Genomic DNA, 17,509 nt, shown 5'->3' on the forward strand with positions numbered 1-17,509 from the left:
CATACCCGAGTGTCATACCAAGAGGCGGCGACGAGCGTGGTACGACACCCTGCTGGGAGGCGCAGGAACTGTTATGGGTATCTCGAATGCCATTGACTCTGAGGTAACCCGTACTAAATTATCTAACACGGGACAGGCCACCTCACAAGGACTACATACTATTGGAAGGTGGATGCCATCCGTAATGATGACTCAAGGAGAGACAGCTGAAATAATGATACGATCTCTGCAATGGGAACTGGATGTCTGGGGCGCCACTCAGGAACTGTTTGAGAACATTACGGCTCAGTTAAATTGGACTGCCTGTCATATTCAAATGTTGCATGCTCAAATACAGAAAGAACGCTTTTTGCGTGTGGTAACATCCCCCAATGTACAGGCGTGGAGGGGACTATGGAATGTATCTGAGAAATTGTGGATGATAACCCATCCAGAGCGAACATGGTGTAACGCAACTATGTGTAATGGATACTTTGTTACCATGAATGTAACCCACACTGTTACGGTCTGTCGATATTATGTATTACCAGTGATTACATCTTCTGGATATTATTTTCTGAAGACAAGGGGACAGTGGTTTAGCCCAGATACCGATATTACCTATGATCTGTCCGCTTGTGAACAGACTGATCAGGGGAAAACTTGCCTACTGATGGACAGGTATCAGGACCCTTGCTTGACTAAGGGAACGGCCCTGTGCGAATGGACTGTTGAAACTCCAAGGGACATGATGTGGCAGATTGGGCCACACACGCTCTGTGTGGCTACCAATAATCCACATCCTATGCTTCCCTCAGCACCGTTCTCGGGATGCCTCTCAAATGTCTATCAGTGGCACTGGCAGAATCAGACCTATCTGTTGACCACTTATAGCAGTGCTCGCCACTTTACCAAGGTGCAGTGGAAAGTGCTGATGAATCCTTGGAACATTTCCCTGGATTGGTTTAAGCGAGCATTGGACCGATCCGAGGAGCTTAAGCAGATATTACGAAAGCATCAAACCAATGTCACCAAGGTTACGGTGTCTACCTTTATACATGGACAGGAGGTAGTGCATGCTGCCCGTGTAGTGGACGTGGAGTCAGCTCATCATTGGTGGGACATATTGAGTGGTATGTCCTCCACTGCGGGGACATTCCTGTTCCCACCCTTGTCGATCCTGGTAGCGGTCCTGGTGATTTTAACATGCTGTAATGTCCTGACTTGCTTGTATATTTGGCGTGTACATAGGCGCTTGTTAGAAAGAATACATATGGGCATAATGTAACACATGTATTGGGCCAAGCAGTGGAATGTGGTGTAAAATTATGTCCCAATACATGTGTGAATCATAATGTAACACATGTATTGGGCCAAGCAGTGGAATGTGGTGAAAGGGTTAAAATTGTGTCCCAATACATGTGTGAATCTAACCGAAAATGGAAGGTGTCGCTTAGTCCCGTGTGAATCTTATTACACACCTTCCCGTGTGAATCTTCTTATCTGTATGTGACCAGAATGGAATGTGTTTTTCAGCCTTGCTCTGCTGTTCACATGAATGTTTAGATCTTGAAAAGAGTATATCAGCTGGAAAAGTCTCCAGTTCGGTAGAGTCTGCTCCGGGGTTGCGTTTAACCGCCGAGCGTGGGTTGTTGGCAACCGCTCTACGAGAACTGACGGCTCCCAGTTCCGGTAACACGTAGAGTGAGTATAAACCAGACCCGTTGTAAGTACGAGACCTGGTTGTGGCGACGCTGCGGGGAATAAAACACTTATATTCTAGCAGACTCGCCTCTTGGCTGTTTGTTCTGTGTCAGACTACTTTCCTGCGAGCCTGGTCCTTGACCTTGAGAATTTTTTAAAACATGGGGTTTAGTTGAAATTGACAGAAGTGTTTAAGGATGATGCATTTGATACAGGGACTGGTGGGGTAGTAGGTGAGGACAAGGGGGACCCTGTCTTTCTTGCATTTGTGGGGAGGGGTTTAGAGCAGTGGAGCGGGGAATGGAGGCGGTGCCATGGAGGGCTGTCTGGATGACAGAGTGGTGGAAAAGCACGTTGTTCAAAATAGGTGGGTATCTGGGATGCTTGGGAGTGGAATGTCTCCTTGTCTGAGCAGATGCGACGGAGGCAGAGGAATTGGAAGAATGGGATGGAGATCTTGCAGGATACTGGGTGGGAGGAGGTATAGTCCAGGTAGTTGTGGGAGTCTGTGGGTTTATAGTGAACGTCCATCTGTCGACTGTTGCCAGAGATGGAAGTGAAGAGGTCAAGAAAGGGAAGGGAGGTGTCTGAGATAGACCACGTGAATTAAGGATGGGGTGGAAGTTGTGGGTGAAGTTGAGGAACTGCTCCAGTTCAGTCTGTGTGCAGGACACTGCACCAATGCAGTCATCGATGTAACAGTGGAAGAGTTGTGGGACAGTGCCTGTGTAGGTACTGAAGATGGACTATACAATATAGCCGACAGAGAGGCAGGAATAGCTGAGGCCCATCGAGTGCCCATGGCCACCCCCTGGATTTGGAGGAAATGGGAAAAAAATTATTGAGGGTGAGGACTAGTTCAGTGAGGCGAAGGAGGGTATTGGTGGAGGGGAACTGGATGGGTCTGTTGTAGAGGAAGAAGAATTGCAGGATTTTGACCCAGTGACACTGAAGGAATGGTGACATATTTCCAAGTGAGCATGGCGAGTGGTTTGGAGAGGAACCTTAAGGTGATGGAGTTCCCATGTATCTGCTGCCCTTGTCCTTCTAGAACGAAGTGGTTGGGGGTTTTGGAAGATGCTGTCTAACGAGCTTTGGTGAGTTTCTCCAGTACACGAGTTAGCGTCAGTGGTGAAGGGAGCGGATATTTGCAGATGTGGTGCCAATCAAGCAGGCTGAGTTGTTGTCCAGGATGGTTGTCGAGCTTCTTGAATGTTATTGGAGTTGCACCCATCCAGGTAAGAGGGAAATATTCCACCTCACTCCTGACTTGGGCCTTGTGGACAGACTTTGGAAAGTCAGGAGGTGAATCACCACTGCAAGAATATTCGCCTTTAACCTGCTCTTGTAGCTTCTGTATTTTTATGGACAGTTCAGTTTAGTTTTTGATCAATGGTAACTCTCAAGATGTTGATTATAGGGGGGACCATCGAATGTCATGGGGTAATGATTCGATTCTCTCTTCTTGGAGGTGGTCATTGCCTGGATGGTGAGGAACCTCATTCCATAAACATTCTGTGGTCCCATATCCTTTAATATTTTTGGTTCACAAAAGTTGGTGAGTTTCACATTCACAATAAGAGAACAAAGGGCTTGATAGGATTTGAATCCAGAACTTGCCAGACACAAATCGTAGCTGTACACAAACAAGCCGCAGTCACTCTGTTTTATGCTCCACAGATACGGCAAGGCCCTTGGGGCTTTTACAGGACTTTCTGATGTTAAGCCACAGCCGCTCTCTTTAACTGGAGATTGAAGTATGGACCACATGAGACAATACCTCCAGTTGGCATAAGTCTTGGCACACAACCTAATCACTGGCACATTCTGACCATGAGGGGGCGACCTGTCAGTAAGATACTTCACCATGTGCACTTTTGTGCCGTACAGTTGCAGACACCACAAGAAGGCACAGCCTGTGACCAGTCGGTTACATTACACCCTCAGAGAGCAGCAGCAGCAGAGAGTGAGGATGCACGCATCACAAATGGAGAGGCTTTGACAATAACATGAACCATTCAACCAGAACTTTGTTGGATAATTCTTTCACGTGGCGAATAATCACAAACCACTCAAGTGGTGGGAGGAGGAGCATAAATATCAGATGAGCAGGTTCCTAATTTGTTACCACATTATTTTCTAAAGTTGGTGTTTAACCTGTATTGCTGAAAATGTGTTGCTGGAAAAAGCGCAGCAGGTCAGGCAGCATCCAAGGAGCAGGAGAATCGACGTTTCGGGCATGAGCCCTTCTTCAGGGATGAAGAAGGGCTCATGCCCGAAACGTCGATTCTCCTGCTCCTTGGATGCTGCCTGACCTGCTGCGCTTTTTCCAGCAACACATTTTCAGCTCTGATCTCCAGCATCTGCAGTCCTCACTTTCTCCTTTAACCTGTATTGCTTTGTTGTCATACAATGAAGTGTACAAAGAATTTGAATTTATGTAGTGCCTTTCATAGCTTCAACATGTCTCAAAGCATTTGACAGCCAAACATATAATTTTGAAGTCAGTGACGTAGGAAATACAACAGCAAATTTACTCATTGCATGGCCCTTAATCAGCAATGAGACAATGGCCAGATAACCTGGAGCTGGTTGTGTTGATTGAAAGAAAAATAGATGTTCACCAGAATATGGTGAGAATTCATCTGTTCTTCGTAAATCATTGACAGACACCTAGGAGGGTTGAAAAGTGTGGTGCTGGAAAAACACAGCAGGCCAGGCAGCATCCGAGGAGCAGGAGATGCTCCTGACTTGACCTTCTGCGCTTTACCAGCACCACACTTTTCGACTCTGATCTCTAGCATCTGCAGTCCTCACTTTCTCTCAGCCTTCGAGGAGAGTAGTTTATGGAGCATAACTTTTCTTATTTTCATTTAATTTTTAGATAATGGCCTAAAAAGAAAAGGTACTGCTTTAAACCAAGGAGACCGTGGAAAGAGATGGCTGGACTTTAAAAAAAATATGTTTACAGGAGCACATTGTCGGTTGCATATAATGTTGTGTTCTCCCTCGAAGCAAAAGCAGGCACAGTGGAGGTGATGCCCTGAACAACTGCTTGACAACAGCAGGTTGATTGGCTTCTGACCAGGTGATCATGGCTTGGGTGGGGCCAGTGTAGCAGAGAGCCACACATTCTGCAACGCAAGAGCATACAAAAGTATCTTTCCTGCACGCAGGCGCCAAATAGTCTCCAGGAGTTACCATCTACTCTTCACAATCTCTAAAGACAATGTTAGGACAGATTTTCAAGGAGTGAGTGAAGGAAAGCATGGTGTGCAAACAATTTTGTGTCAACAGCAAAAAACTAAAAAGAATTGGAAGAAACTGCAAGATTCGGTTCAACACCTCATCAACTTCCGTGGTCCAGACGGGAGTACTTTCTCCCCACCCCCACTCTAGTTTATCTCTCCACGCTTCAGGCTCTCTGCCTTTATTCCTGATGAAGGGCTTTTGCCTGAAACGTCGATTTCGCTGCTCCATGGATGCTGCCTGAACTGCTGTGCTCTGCCAGCACCACTAATCCAGAATGAGTGTATTATTTCCCTCTCCAACTCTGTTTTCACCTGATGAAGGAGCGTCGCTCCGAAAGCTAGTGCTTCCAATTAAACCTGTTGGACTATAACCTGGTGTTGTGTGATTTTTAACTTTATCCTTCCTTCCTGGTAGTGAAAATTGAATAAAGATTTGTACACCTGTTGTTTTACACTGTGTCTCACACTTGCACACTCACGTGTGCTGGGGAAAATATAAGCACTACTGCAGTTAGGTGCTAGTGTAGGGGCAAAGGAATATTTATATATGTAAAAACAGGAGATTTAGAGATAAGAAAAAGAAGAAAAAAAGTAGAAGCCTAGTGTTTGTTTACTGTTGACCTGAGTTTGTGAACCTGAAGGCCATCCTTGTGGGATACGATCATGTATAAAGACCGCATGTCCACAATGAAGATAAGGCGGTGGGTGGGGCGGGTGAGGAACTGGAAGTTATTGAAGAGATGGAGGGCATGGATGTCCTGGCAAGTGCCTGAGCCAATGGGGAAGAGGATGGAGTTGGGAGAGGATGAGACGAATTCGGTGGGGCAGGAGCATGGGTCTGCCAGAGTGGTTGGGCTTGTGGATCTTGGGGAGCAGGCAGAACAGGGCAGTGAAGGGTTGGGGGACTATGAGATTGGAGGCAGTGGCGGGGGGATCACCGGAGGCAATGGACAGTATGAGTGATTTTGGCGTGATGGGTCACAACGGGGTTGTGGTCAGGGGGGAGGTAGGATGTGGTATCGGAGTCTACCACCGCCCTGCCTTTGTCAGCAGGTTTGATGGTGAACCGGGGGGGGTTGGTGTGGAGAGAGTGAAGCACTGCACGTTCGGAGATGGTGAGGTTGCAGTGGGTGAGGGGGGTGGGAAGGTGGAGGAATTGCCTGATGGTAGTCACCGCAGTCCTCCCATCGACCAGGTCACACCGTCTACCTGTGTTCACCTATCCCCACCTCACCACCTTGTCCCCTCACCCCCCAGTCCTGAAGAAGGGTTCTACCCGAAACGTTGACTTCTCCACCTCCTGATGCCGCCTGGATTGCTGTGGTCTCCCAGCCTCCTGCTTGTCCACCACTTCCCTCTGGCAGCTCATTCCATACACGCACCGCCCTCTGCCTGAAAAGGGTTGCCCCTTTTAAAATCTTTCCCCTCTCACCTTTAAACCCACGCCCCTCTACTTCTGGAAACAGCCCCCCACCCCGGTCTTATTTCTCCACGTCTGGCTGGGTCAGATTGTGTTGCCCATCCTGGCCATCTCGCAGTGCGTCAAATTCCGGCCACGATTCGTAAAATAAAGCGCGGTGGAAGCACAGTTACGCGTGCATTTGGAGAGAGAGAAAAAGCCAACCCCTGAGCTCGACTGGGTCCAGCTTGCGCGCGCGTGTGTGTGTGTGTGTGTGGAATTATGAATGAAATGAATTATGAATGGGCTGGCTGAGCGCATGAATGAATGAACGGAAAGAGGCGGGAGGGAGAGCCGAGCACCTGGACGCAAAGGTGACGTGAGGGCGCCCGACGCGGTGACGTCAGGGCGGCACCGCCGCCACCACCACCACACCGTAACTCGCCCCGCCTCCTTCCCGCCAGCGTCGGGGGCGACGTCGAAAGAGGCGGCAGGAGCGCGCGGGGCAGATCTACACAGAGAGAGAGAGAGAGAGCGAGAGCGCGAGCGACAGGGAGAAAGTGCGAGAAGATGGAGCGCGCAGCCGCGGAGGGGAGCGGCGGCACGAGCAGCGTCAGGAGCCCGCAGCGCAGCTGAAGCGAGGCCGCCGCCGCCGGGGGGCGGAGGAGGACCGGCTGGACGCCTAGGAAAGCCCGGGGATTTGACGAGAGGCCTAGTAGCGGGTGGGAGGAGGAGGCGGCGGCGGCAAGAGAGTGAGAGAGAGGGAAAAGAAAGGTTTTGGGGGGAGGGGGAAGGAGACGAGGAGGTTTTTTAAATATAAATTTAATTTTTTTTGAAGGGACACCCCTCCCCCCCTCCCCCCGTCCCCGGGGGTGCTGGACCCACCCCGACCTCCCGCGCGGGGAGGGGGAATATGAGCCCCCGCCGGCCGCTCCATGTGGATTTCCCGGTCGCTGCAGAGGGGAGCGGTTCTCGCTGAGGAAGCCGAGCGGCTGCCCTCGTCCCGGCCGCCGCCGCCGCCGGCCCCCGAGCTGGCCCAGGGCCGCTTCTACCCGCGCTGTTTCCAGCGCTCGGACGCCGCCATGGCCGCCCCTTTCTGCGGCTCCGAGCAGCAGCAGCAGCAGGCGGCGGCTGCTGCTCCTCCTCCTCCCCCCGCTCCTCCTCCTCCTCCTCCTCCCCCTCCACCGGCGGCGGCGGCCGCCTCCTCTCAGGGCCCGGCTGCCGGCGGCAGGCCCGAGGCCCAGCTCCAGCCCCAGTGCGGCCTGTGCCGTGCCCGCGGGCTGCCGGGCCCGGGGCCTCGCTGCCGGGGCCCCGCGGCGGCTGACGAGCTGCGCCTGCTGCCGTGCCGCCACTCCTTCTGCGCGGCCTGCCTGGAGGCCCACGCTGGCGCCGGCGGGGCTGCCCGGAGGCAGCGGCGGGGAGGGGGAGCGGGGGGGCCGCCTGCCGCCGCCGCCGCTCACCGGCGTCTCCAGCCCGGCAACGGGCCTGGCGCGGAGTCCGAGGCCGCCGCCTCGACGGTCAACTCGTCTTCCGCGTCGTCGTCGTCCTCATCCTCGTCGTCGTCGTCCTCCTGCTCCACCTCGGAGCGGCTGAGCTGCCCGATCTGTGAGCGCCTGATGCCCGGCGCCTCGGCTCCCTCCGACAACGAGCCGGGCCTCCCGGCCGAGCTGCTGCTGCTCAACAACCTGCTGGACGTGGTGTCGGCGGCCGAGGACGAGCTGGACGGCGGAGGGGGAGGAGGAGGAGCGGCGGCAGGGGGCAGAGGCCGTGCCCGGCCCCGGAGCTCCCAGGCCGGGGCCGGGGGCGGAGGCTGCAGCTCCTGCGACGAAGGCGCGCCGGTCACCTCCCGCTGCCTGGACTGCGCCGAGTACCTGTGCGACCGCTGCGTGCGGGCCCACCAGCGGGTCCGCCTCACCAAGGAGCACGCCATCCACCGCTTCAGGCAGCAGCCCCAGCCCCACTACAACCAGCAGCCCTTCGCCAGCCTGCCCATCGCACACGAACGGGTCAGCTACTGCCAGCAACACGAGAACGAAGTAGGTCCCAGTGTCGAGCCGGTTAAGCGAGATGGGGATGGGGGGGTGGGCGAGGGATGCACCGTTTGCTTCCAATTCCCAGGCTCGGCTGGTGGCATCGGGGAACTGAAAAGGCACCAGCCTTTCCTCTCGCCTGGGGTTGAGTTGCACCGGGTTCCCTTCGTTTCCAGCGAGTTGACTTCGAATGGGGTTGCTCCGGCATTTCGATGAATTGGGTTTCATGCGTTCCTAGGGATTGAGTTCTTTTCACGGGGTTTTAAAATGCAATCGGGAGTTGCATTGGTTGCACGGGGGTTTGAATCGCTATCGCGGATTGTCTCCTTTCGTTGTACGGTTTTTCAAGTACGGAGCATTTCGTTTGTGGCGTGGGGTTACATTGCTGTGTGTTCGTTGCTTGGGGAGCGAATACAACCTGTTTTCATTGCACTGGGGAAAATGCGACGTTTTGGATTAGGTTTATGGTTTTCGGTGTTTTTGTGCCGAATTCTGATTTGATTAATTTAGTTTTGAGGAAAATATCGTTTTTAAATTGTGCTAATAGATTAGCAGATGATTTGGAATATATGAATTAGGTGCAATTTAGTATATGCACCCAATTATTTTTATAACATTTGCTTTGTAGCTTCATGAATGTAGAGATTTAATACCAAGGACTGGGGTCCTTTTGGTAACCAATGACAATTTCTGGGCCTAATACATTGTATACACTCTTGCTTTAACTTAAAAAAAAATCACAGACGTTTTCTGTTATTCGAAAGGACTCGAACTATATGTTTCACCATATTCATGTTTCAAGTCGGGAGTTTTGTACTTCATCTCCCTACCTTCTGGTTGCAGATCATTTTAATACGAACGACGACCGTTAACTATTCTCGTGGCCGCAAATCTTGACATTCCGAACCCTTTTGTTTATATTTTACTTTAACTTGCACTGTAGCTTTACTAAAGCGATATGGGGCAATGTGTTCTGCTCCGACTTGTGACCGATCTTCAGTTCAAATTCACAGGTGTACTGTTTGCAGTGTTGTGTCGGTTGCTTAATTCGATGTTTTTGATTACAAATTTGGCATTCAGGTTACTAAAGCTGTTGACATTTTCCTGGCTGCCTTGGTGTGGAATTGATATAAATATTTAAAATGACCAGTATATAGATGGTAATTGGAAGGTTAATAAATCTCCGTTATTCAACGGGTATTAATGGAAAAGGACGATGAACACATTTAAACGAAAGTCTAAAATTGCGCTACATAATGTTACGAATAAATTGGGACTTTTTTTCCCTCGTAAGATGAGTTGGCTACTCGCCAATTTAATCGCAAAGGTGTCTCCTGCTTAGCAACCTGGAAACAATATGTCCTCAGAAACGTGGTATCGGCAGCATGAGCGTCTTTTTCAGCCTATGCTCCTGTATTGTGTACATTTATGTTCTGGCCAGTGTCAGTTGCATAACATATCGATTAATTTTGGGTTGTGGCAGTTAGCAACTGTAACTTAATTTCCCACTCTGGAGAAAACAGTGGGTTTGATTTGGTTTTGTGTGTACTCGCACACGTGTCGTCCCTATCCATTCCGGGATTGCGGGGCAGCCTTTTTTCCCCAAAACAAAATGGTGCCTTCTGTTGGGCGGGCAGAGTCAAAGCGTGCGATTTACTTTTAGGACCGTCTCTCGTTTCGTAGAATGTAAATGCAGGGAATTTGCTTTGTCGTCGACCCTGTTCTTACCCGCCCTCGCTAATGAATAACATCGTCTTAGTCATTCATTTTTTTTCTACCCATTTCAGTGATGCGTTAATTTAAATGAAGGATATCCTTCACCCAGGATAGGTAAATGTATTCCAAAGAATTGCAAATGTTACAAAGCTCAGTCTTGGCCACATAAATCATATCTGGTCTATATTGCGTTATGCAATTTTTCTTAGATTAGATTACTTAGTGTGGAAACAGACTCTTCGGCCCAACAAGTCCACACCGACCCTCCGAAGCGCAACCCACCCAGACCCATTCCCTTACATTTACTCCTTCACCTAACACTACGGGCAATTTAGCATGGGCAGTTAACCTAACCTGCACATCTTTGGATTGTGGGAGGAAACCGGAGCCCCCGGAGAAAACCCACGCAGACATGGGGAGAATGTGCAAACTCCACACAGAGTCCGGGTCTCTGGCGCTGAGGCAGCAGTGCTAACCACTGTGCCACCCACTGTTATTCTGTTAATAATTTTGGTATTTTTAAAACACGGCTATCTCAGTGAAGTGTTCAGCAAGAATTGCAGAATTTCAAATGTCATTTGGAGGGTAAACAAATTTCTAATGGATCATAATGCTCATCAGGGTGGGGTTAACACATGGCCTATGGAGGTAGTGCTCAGGAGCATCTGGTAAAACACCAGGCTGCAGGAAAACTACATTCAAGCCCAGAATCAATTTAAATGAAATTGAGAATGTTGGGGTATGGTTTTCTTGTATACAGACATTCCAAGAGCTCATTACATCATGCATTCTACAGTGCATTTTGTCGTCTTCGAAGTGTTCTTTATGCCCAGAGCCCAAGGATAGCTCTGATTTTCAATTCACGTCTTAACGAAACAGCTCCTTTCAATTTTCTCAGAAATAGTTCTGTTTTTCTTAAATTTTTAAGCTAGTTACCTACATTGTTGGTGATCTAGTCTAACCTAACTGGAATTGACTGAAGAGCTTTGAACTGGCTTCTTTTCTCATTATTTGAAGTGGTTAATTCCCTTGGACTCTTTTCTAACATTGAATTGTTTTACTTTGTGTATAAGGGAACTGCTGCATTGAGCTGAAATGGTGACCGGACAACGAGTAATTTCATCCAGGCAAAGCACTTAGGGGGATTTCCTGAGTGACATAAGGTGCTACATAGTTGCAAATTAATTTCCAACAGTGGTCTTATCAGCAAAACTTGTATTCCAGTGTGAGAGGGTAACTACAACTTATGGTTAGGTGCATAAATTTTAGAGATTGTAGATAGTTTGTAAAAAAAAAACTGCATATAGGTGACTTCTCCAGAAATCCAGTGATTGGGATGAACTTTTTGGCCTAGTAATGTTTTGAATGCAGCCCTTCTATTCAGTCTGGACTTCAGTCTAGGAGAGTCATTCTGTCCACCATTAAAAATAAATAATTTGGTCATGTTTAATTATGGGATCAGTGTGCAAGTGGTCTGGTATGTTTTTACAATGTTACAGCAATGTCTAATTACCTGGGATGATTTCCATTATGCTTCCTTGCTTTCTCAATTTTAGAATTTATAACTGGATGAATTGGAGAACAGTGGTTTTTGTAGGTCTTTTGAAATTGAGAATGTTAAAATTAATCTGTAGAATCTATCACTAGTGAAAAAGCAATTCTCTCCAGCGGGTTGTTACCCTTTCTAAAGGAAAATCTGGGTATATATTATGAATGAGGTACAGGTTTTGTAATGTATCTTTCATTTCCCTTCTACGGTTTATTTTTTCACAACTTTTTATCAGCTTTTTCAATGTTTTAGATCTGTATTTGCCCACCCCAAAGTTTTTGAACTTTCTTTTACCCTTTTGCAGTGGACCTCAAGTGATAATAAGTGAAGTGTTTTGTAAAATATCCTCAGTGTCCACCGTTTTCACGTCTGTCCATATATTATGCTGTGGAATAGGACTGCAATGCCTTGCATCTCTCCTTAAAGGTTTTTAATCAATGAAGGAGTTTCAGATTATGGAGTGAAAACAGGATGATAGAGTTAAGGCCTCCATTCAATCAACTGTAATCTTGAGTGATGTAACAAGTTGAACGTGCTGAATAACATCTGTTTGTTACTGTTATACATTTAATCTGATAAATGTTCAATTCCCCGCTCTCCAACAGCTATCTTTGCTTATAGTATAGGAAGTATGTGTAAACTATCAACTGCAAAGAGTTAGTGAAAATTTTGATTTGTATTTAATTAAATGGCAAGTGTAAAACATTTGAAACATCAGTCAGTTTTGGACTGTTTATTCTGATTTGCTAATTGTGTGGTGAGCCAAACTGAAGCAAGTTTGAGGTGGAGTGTTCTGTGTAAGGGAGGAAGTGGGAGAGAAAACAATTGGATTTTATTTCAAACCAATTGCCCTCAGTGCTGCTTTAGGAAGTTTAGTTCATCTCCAAAGTAGTAGGCAGGTGGACACAATCGAGCTCTGTTTTAACAAACATTGTGTTCCAATACCTTACCAAAATTAGTTGCTAGCAACTGTAGATGAAGTACTTAAAGACTTTGTTTCTCCTGAAGAATGTGAAAACTGTATCAAATTTAGTGTTTTGTTTGGAAGTAAAAGCAGTGATTCCTCATAGTTCAGATGTTAAGTGATTATGCTCCTTTCTTGAAATCATGTCAAAGTTTGTGAAGGTGGGTAGTCAGATGGCATGGTGAGCAGATCAAGTGGCATGATTGTGTTTTGTTAGATGTGTATGATACTAATGCAAATAGATGGCTGCTCTATAATGGGAATGGCACACAATTTGAGGATGAAGATATTTTGCATTGAGGTTACCATGTCATTCCTAATTTAATGTCAGATGGGATTTGAGAAGTGAATGTTTCTCTGGTTGTTAGAGTTTGAGATGGGATTAAACTTTGTTTGGTTTCTTTCTCAATATTGAAGTGTTGATTTGTAGTCACATCTCCAAAATTTAAAGCTATGAACAAGGTTACAATTACTTTGCTTAAAAAGCTGGGATTTTAAGTGGACAAGCATTCCATCACTTTGGAGAAATGGTTGGAGCAATCCTGATGGAACTATGAAATGTTGTTTGTCTTGGGTCTTTGGGTCATTGTCTCTGATTGAAGTATGCAGAGGATATGTGGCCATTTACATACATTATCGGATGACTAGCTATGAGCACTGGCAGATCTTTGGTATTTGACCTCCGCAGACTTATTATCAGGAGCTTCCAGTGCGCACAGCACACAGCCCAGTCCATTGTTTCTGGCAGTGTTGTGATGTAGATTTGGAGCAGGAAATGTGCTAAGGTGACCAATCTTTTAGGGTCAGTCTTATAGATTTGCAACATGACTTGCGAACCTTTATACTCAGTACTCTGACTGATGAAGGCAAGTGTGCCTAATGCTGCCTTTAACAGTCTTCTGTCGCCACTTTCAGGGAGCCATGGCCTTGGATGCCAAATCCCTTGATATCAATGCTACTGAGAGTCTGGTCATTTGCAGTATCCTTTCCTCTTATATTTGACTTCCCAAAATGCATTTCTTCACTTATCCAGATTAAATTCTGCTATCCATTTCTCCACCCTACTTTCCAACTTATCTATATCCTGTTGTATCCTTTGATATCCTTCCTCACTGTCCACGCAGTTCTCATGCCATCTGCAAAATCGTTAATCTGACTACCTGCATATTCCAAAGGGTTGAGCTCTCCTGCCATTTTGAACATTATTGACTACAGGAGAAAGTGAGGGCTGCAGGTGCTGGAGATCAGAGCCAAAAAATGTGCTGGAAAAGCACAGCAGGTCAGGCAGCATCCGAGGAGCAAGTGAGTGGACATTTCGGGCATAAGCCCTTCATCAGGAATGTGGAGGGGGCTGATGACCGAGGGACAAATGTGGGGATGGGGGGAAAGGTAGCTACAGACAATCTGGGAACCAGTTGCACAACCTTACCCACTCCTCATAAAAATCAGACCTCTCGCTGTCTATTCCTGAGATCTGAACGGCTTACTCCTTCTATTTTCTATCTTTACGTAATACCAAGTTGTTGGCTGTTCTGGATAGATAAGAATTTTAATTGAACAAAATGAGAAATCACTAGGGTGGCATCTAGTGATCTAGTATAAAAGTATATATATTCACTGGTGGTCAATTCTGTGGAAGAAGGTAGTGATCATTGTAATTAGAATGCATTTGGTCTTGAACCTGCGATGACCATATCATGTGACCTATGTTGTTCCTTCCTTTTTGGTGGGCTTTATCGACTGTGGAATCTTGCAGTCTTGTATTCCATTGCAGTTGGAAAGTGTGTGGGGGGTTAACGTTTATCTTGATGCTGTGCTTATTCAAACTACCATTCTAGATCTGACTTTTACAGATCGACATTGCTAATTTGACGGAATTTTGCTTGCTTGAATATTTCTAAAGCTCTTAGTTCCCAGCAGCTTCTGCTCCATGTGACCTTGCTTCACAGAATGCATCTGTACAGTTTTATTGATTGCGTAGAGGAGGGACCCCATAGTGCTGAACTAAGTTTAATGTTGTGCTGGAGGCACTTTGTTAAAACCTATATATAGGTTTATTCCTGTGAATCAGTTAACAATGCATCATAGTTCATATTTTTACACTTCTGGCATTGCAGTTGTTCCCATGTGGTATTCCTCTGCTTTAATGATGAGCAGTACTACAGTTGCGCCAACTGCCATTGCTTACTCCTAGTTGCATTCCATGTGTAGGAAGCATCTTGTTTATGGTTAATGATTTGAAGTAAGTTTGCTAGCATCTACATTAAGTAGTTAAAAGACAAAGTGCTAATTGCTTTTGTTGTATAGAAAATTATCTTGGTTTCTCCAACCCCACACATCCTCCAAAATACCATGCTGTCACAGGTGGCCATACTGTGCTCTTCCAGCACCATTAATCCAGAATCTGGTTTCCAGCATCTGCAGTCATTGTTTTTACCTATGTTCTCAGAATTGTCAGGAGTTTGTGTTAGCTTCACATGTGGTGCTCAGTGTTTTCAAGGCAAGGGCAACAAATCAATAAATACCTATGTTGCCTTTTGTAAAAGGTGTAACTGAAAAAGTACCTGGCTGAATTGATGCTCTTCTCCCTATCTTGGACAGGCATCTATTACTGTTTCTCATTGGTTCTGATGCCTAAATAATTACATGAAGCATACAGTATCCTTGGCTTTAATAGTGGCATAGAGTGCAAGAACAAGGCGATTTTGAAGTTTATAGCGCAATTGTTAGACCTCAGCTGGAGTATTGTGTCCAGTTGTGGGTGCTATATTATAGGAAAGATGTGACTGTATTGGAGAATGTGGAAAAATAGTTTTACAAAAGGTTTTGGGGACGAAGAACTTGAGTCATGAGAATAGTTGGAACTCTTCTTGAAGAGAAGGCATCTAGAGATTTTCAAAATGAGTGGGCTTGGTAGAATAATTGGAGAGAAACACTTTCTGCTTGAAAAAGGAATAATACCAAGTTGGCATAGATTTAAAATTATTTGCAAAATAAGTAAGGGGAAAATGATTTAAAATATTTTACTCAGTATGGAAAATTTTGCCTGGAAATGTGGTGGAGGCCGGTTCAGTTAAGGCATGAAAGAGGACATTGGAGGATTATTTGGATAAGAATGTGGAAGGGTGAGTAGGGGGAGGAAAAGTGCAGGGCATTAGTACCTCTATATAACGTAGTACTAATGTATGGGCTAAATGGCCGTCTGTGGTTTAACAATTGATTCTGTTTTCAGGATGATGTTTATGAACCTATTTGCAAGAATATCTAGAAAGCACCTTAGAAATTGGTACTGACTCAGTATCAGTACCAATTTCAGTTATTTCTCAGTATCCTAGGATGTCTGATGAAACATAGAATCTGTATGCGTTAATGGGTGAGGCAAACCTGCTGAAGTACCAACAGAATGTTTGTTTTGTGGGCTATAAAGGTTGGAACTGTTAATGTGTGCTTCACCTTTGTTATTGAATGATTTGGATGAGGTCAGGTCCAGGCAGCATAGTTTTTGTTTTCTCATTGACTTGTCTGGTCTGATAATCTTTGTACATGGAAGAGCTACGTAGGAGTGGCAACCACACTTCTGTTATCCATTAGTCGTACTTATGCCTATGCCTGTGGATAAGGAGGATTTGGTGTAATGTGGCTTATCTATCACTGGATTGAGGTGCTTGCTAGCACTGTAGAGGAGAGAAAAAAGGCTCTTGGGTACTTTCTGATTGCCTTCCTTTTTTTCAGCTGTTGTGAAAAGTGCACAGTTGTAGCAAATAAAAACAAGTTGCTGAAAATACACATCTGATCAGACATTACATTTGGAGAATGTTTACATTTCCAGTCAACATTTTCATAAGACCTTAAACATTTTATCCATGGTTGCTGCTAGACCTGAGTATTTCTAGCATTTTGTTAATGCAGGTGGTTAAATCTGCACACTCTTGCTTTTAGAATGTAATTAATTAATGTGATCAGGATGGATTTATGGTACGTTTGATTCAAGATGCACTCCTGTGGATAGTTTCAATCAGATTCTTGATTTTTGGGACTAAATCGATCTTGGCATAAATTAACCCGCGTCACTCTGGCAGTGGAGGCACAGTTTGTATTCGTTGAGCACAGGAGGAAAGTCTTGACAGTGGGAGTAAATAGTATTGACACTAGATAACCGAAGTGGGAAGTATTCTTGTTCTTTGTGTGCTGTCATTCTTCACCTTGAGTGGTCAATTCACAAGTTTTGAAATTCACATTTGGTTAAAAAAAACAAAAAGCTTTGGGTACATGACAGCCTCCTTTCGTGTGAAGGCTAACTACTTTGCTTGCCATCCATTTTTAAATCAACCAGTAATGAACTGGTACAGTATGACTAAAGTATTCTGTTTAAAAACTGACTTGATTTTTTTTACCATTCCACCTTCAAAGTTCCCTTTAAGATCCCTTAAATTTAACGTACTCTGAAATTATTATAAATTGGCCTTAAATAATAAAGGAGGAGAAAGTGAGGACTGCAGATGCTGGAGATCAGAGCTGAAAATGTGTTGCTGGAAAAGCGCAGCAGGTCAGGCAGCGTCCAAGGAACAGGAGAATTGATGTTTCGGGCATAAGTCCTTCAGCTTATGCCTGAAATGTCGATTCTCCTGTTCCTTGGATGCTGCCTGACTTGCTGCGCTTTTCCAGCAACACATTTTCAGCTTAAATAATAAAGCCCCACAAGATTTGCAAACTATTGTCCTTTTTAACTTCATGGCACCTATTTTGAACTTGCACCAATTGAATGATTGGTCAGCTGCACAGAAGCCTGAATAAAATGGGTTTGGGTGCCAGATTGTAAATTTTATGTTAAAACAAAGATGACCTGAATAATTGGTTGAGTCTGCCAGTATAATTAGAGACTTAATTAATTTTTATCTGTAACTTGCAGAGATGAAA

General features: G+C 45.9%; 1 protein-coding gene across 1 annotated transcript in view; it reads left to right on the plus strand.

The window, feature by feature from the left end:
* The first annotated feature begins 3,970 nt into the window (after positions 1 to 3,970).
* The window catches only part of trim71 (tripartite motif containing 71, E3 ubiquitin protein ligase), a 45,379-nt gene continuing 31,840 nt past the window's right edge, over positions 3,971 to 17,509 (plus strand). The window contains exon 1 of the mRNA XM_043707320.2: positions 3,971 to 8,369. Within this exon, the coding sequence (XP_043563255.2) occupies positions 7,269 to 8,369 (1,101 nt within the window). The 5' untranslated portion in view covers positions 3,971 to 7,268. The remainder of the gene's footprint in view (positions 8,370 to 17,509) is intronic.

The sequence above is a fragment of the Chiloscyllium plagiosum genome, unplaced genomic scaffold, assembly GCF_037043375.1.
Source record: "Chiloscyllium plagiosum isolate Xiang-an unplaced genomic scaffold, Cpla_swu_hap1 HiC_scaffold_17, whole genome shotgun sequence".
Lineage (NCBI taxonomy): Eukaryota > Metazoa > Chordata > Chondrichthyes > Orectolobiformes > Hemiscylliidae > Chiloscyllium > Chiloscyllium plagiosum.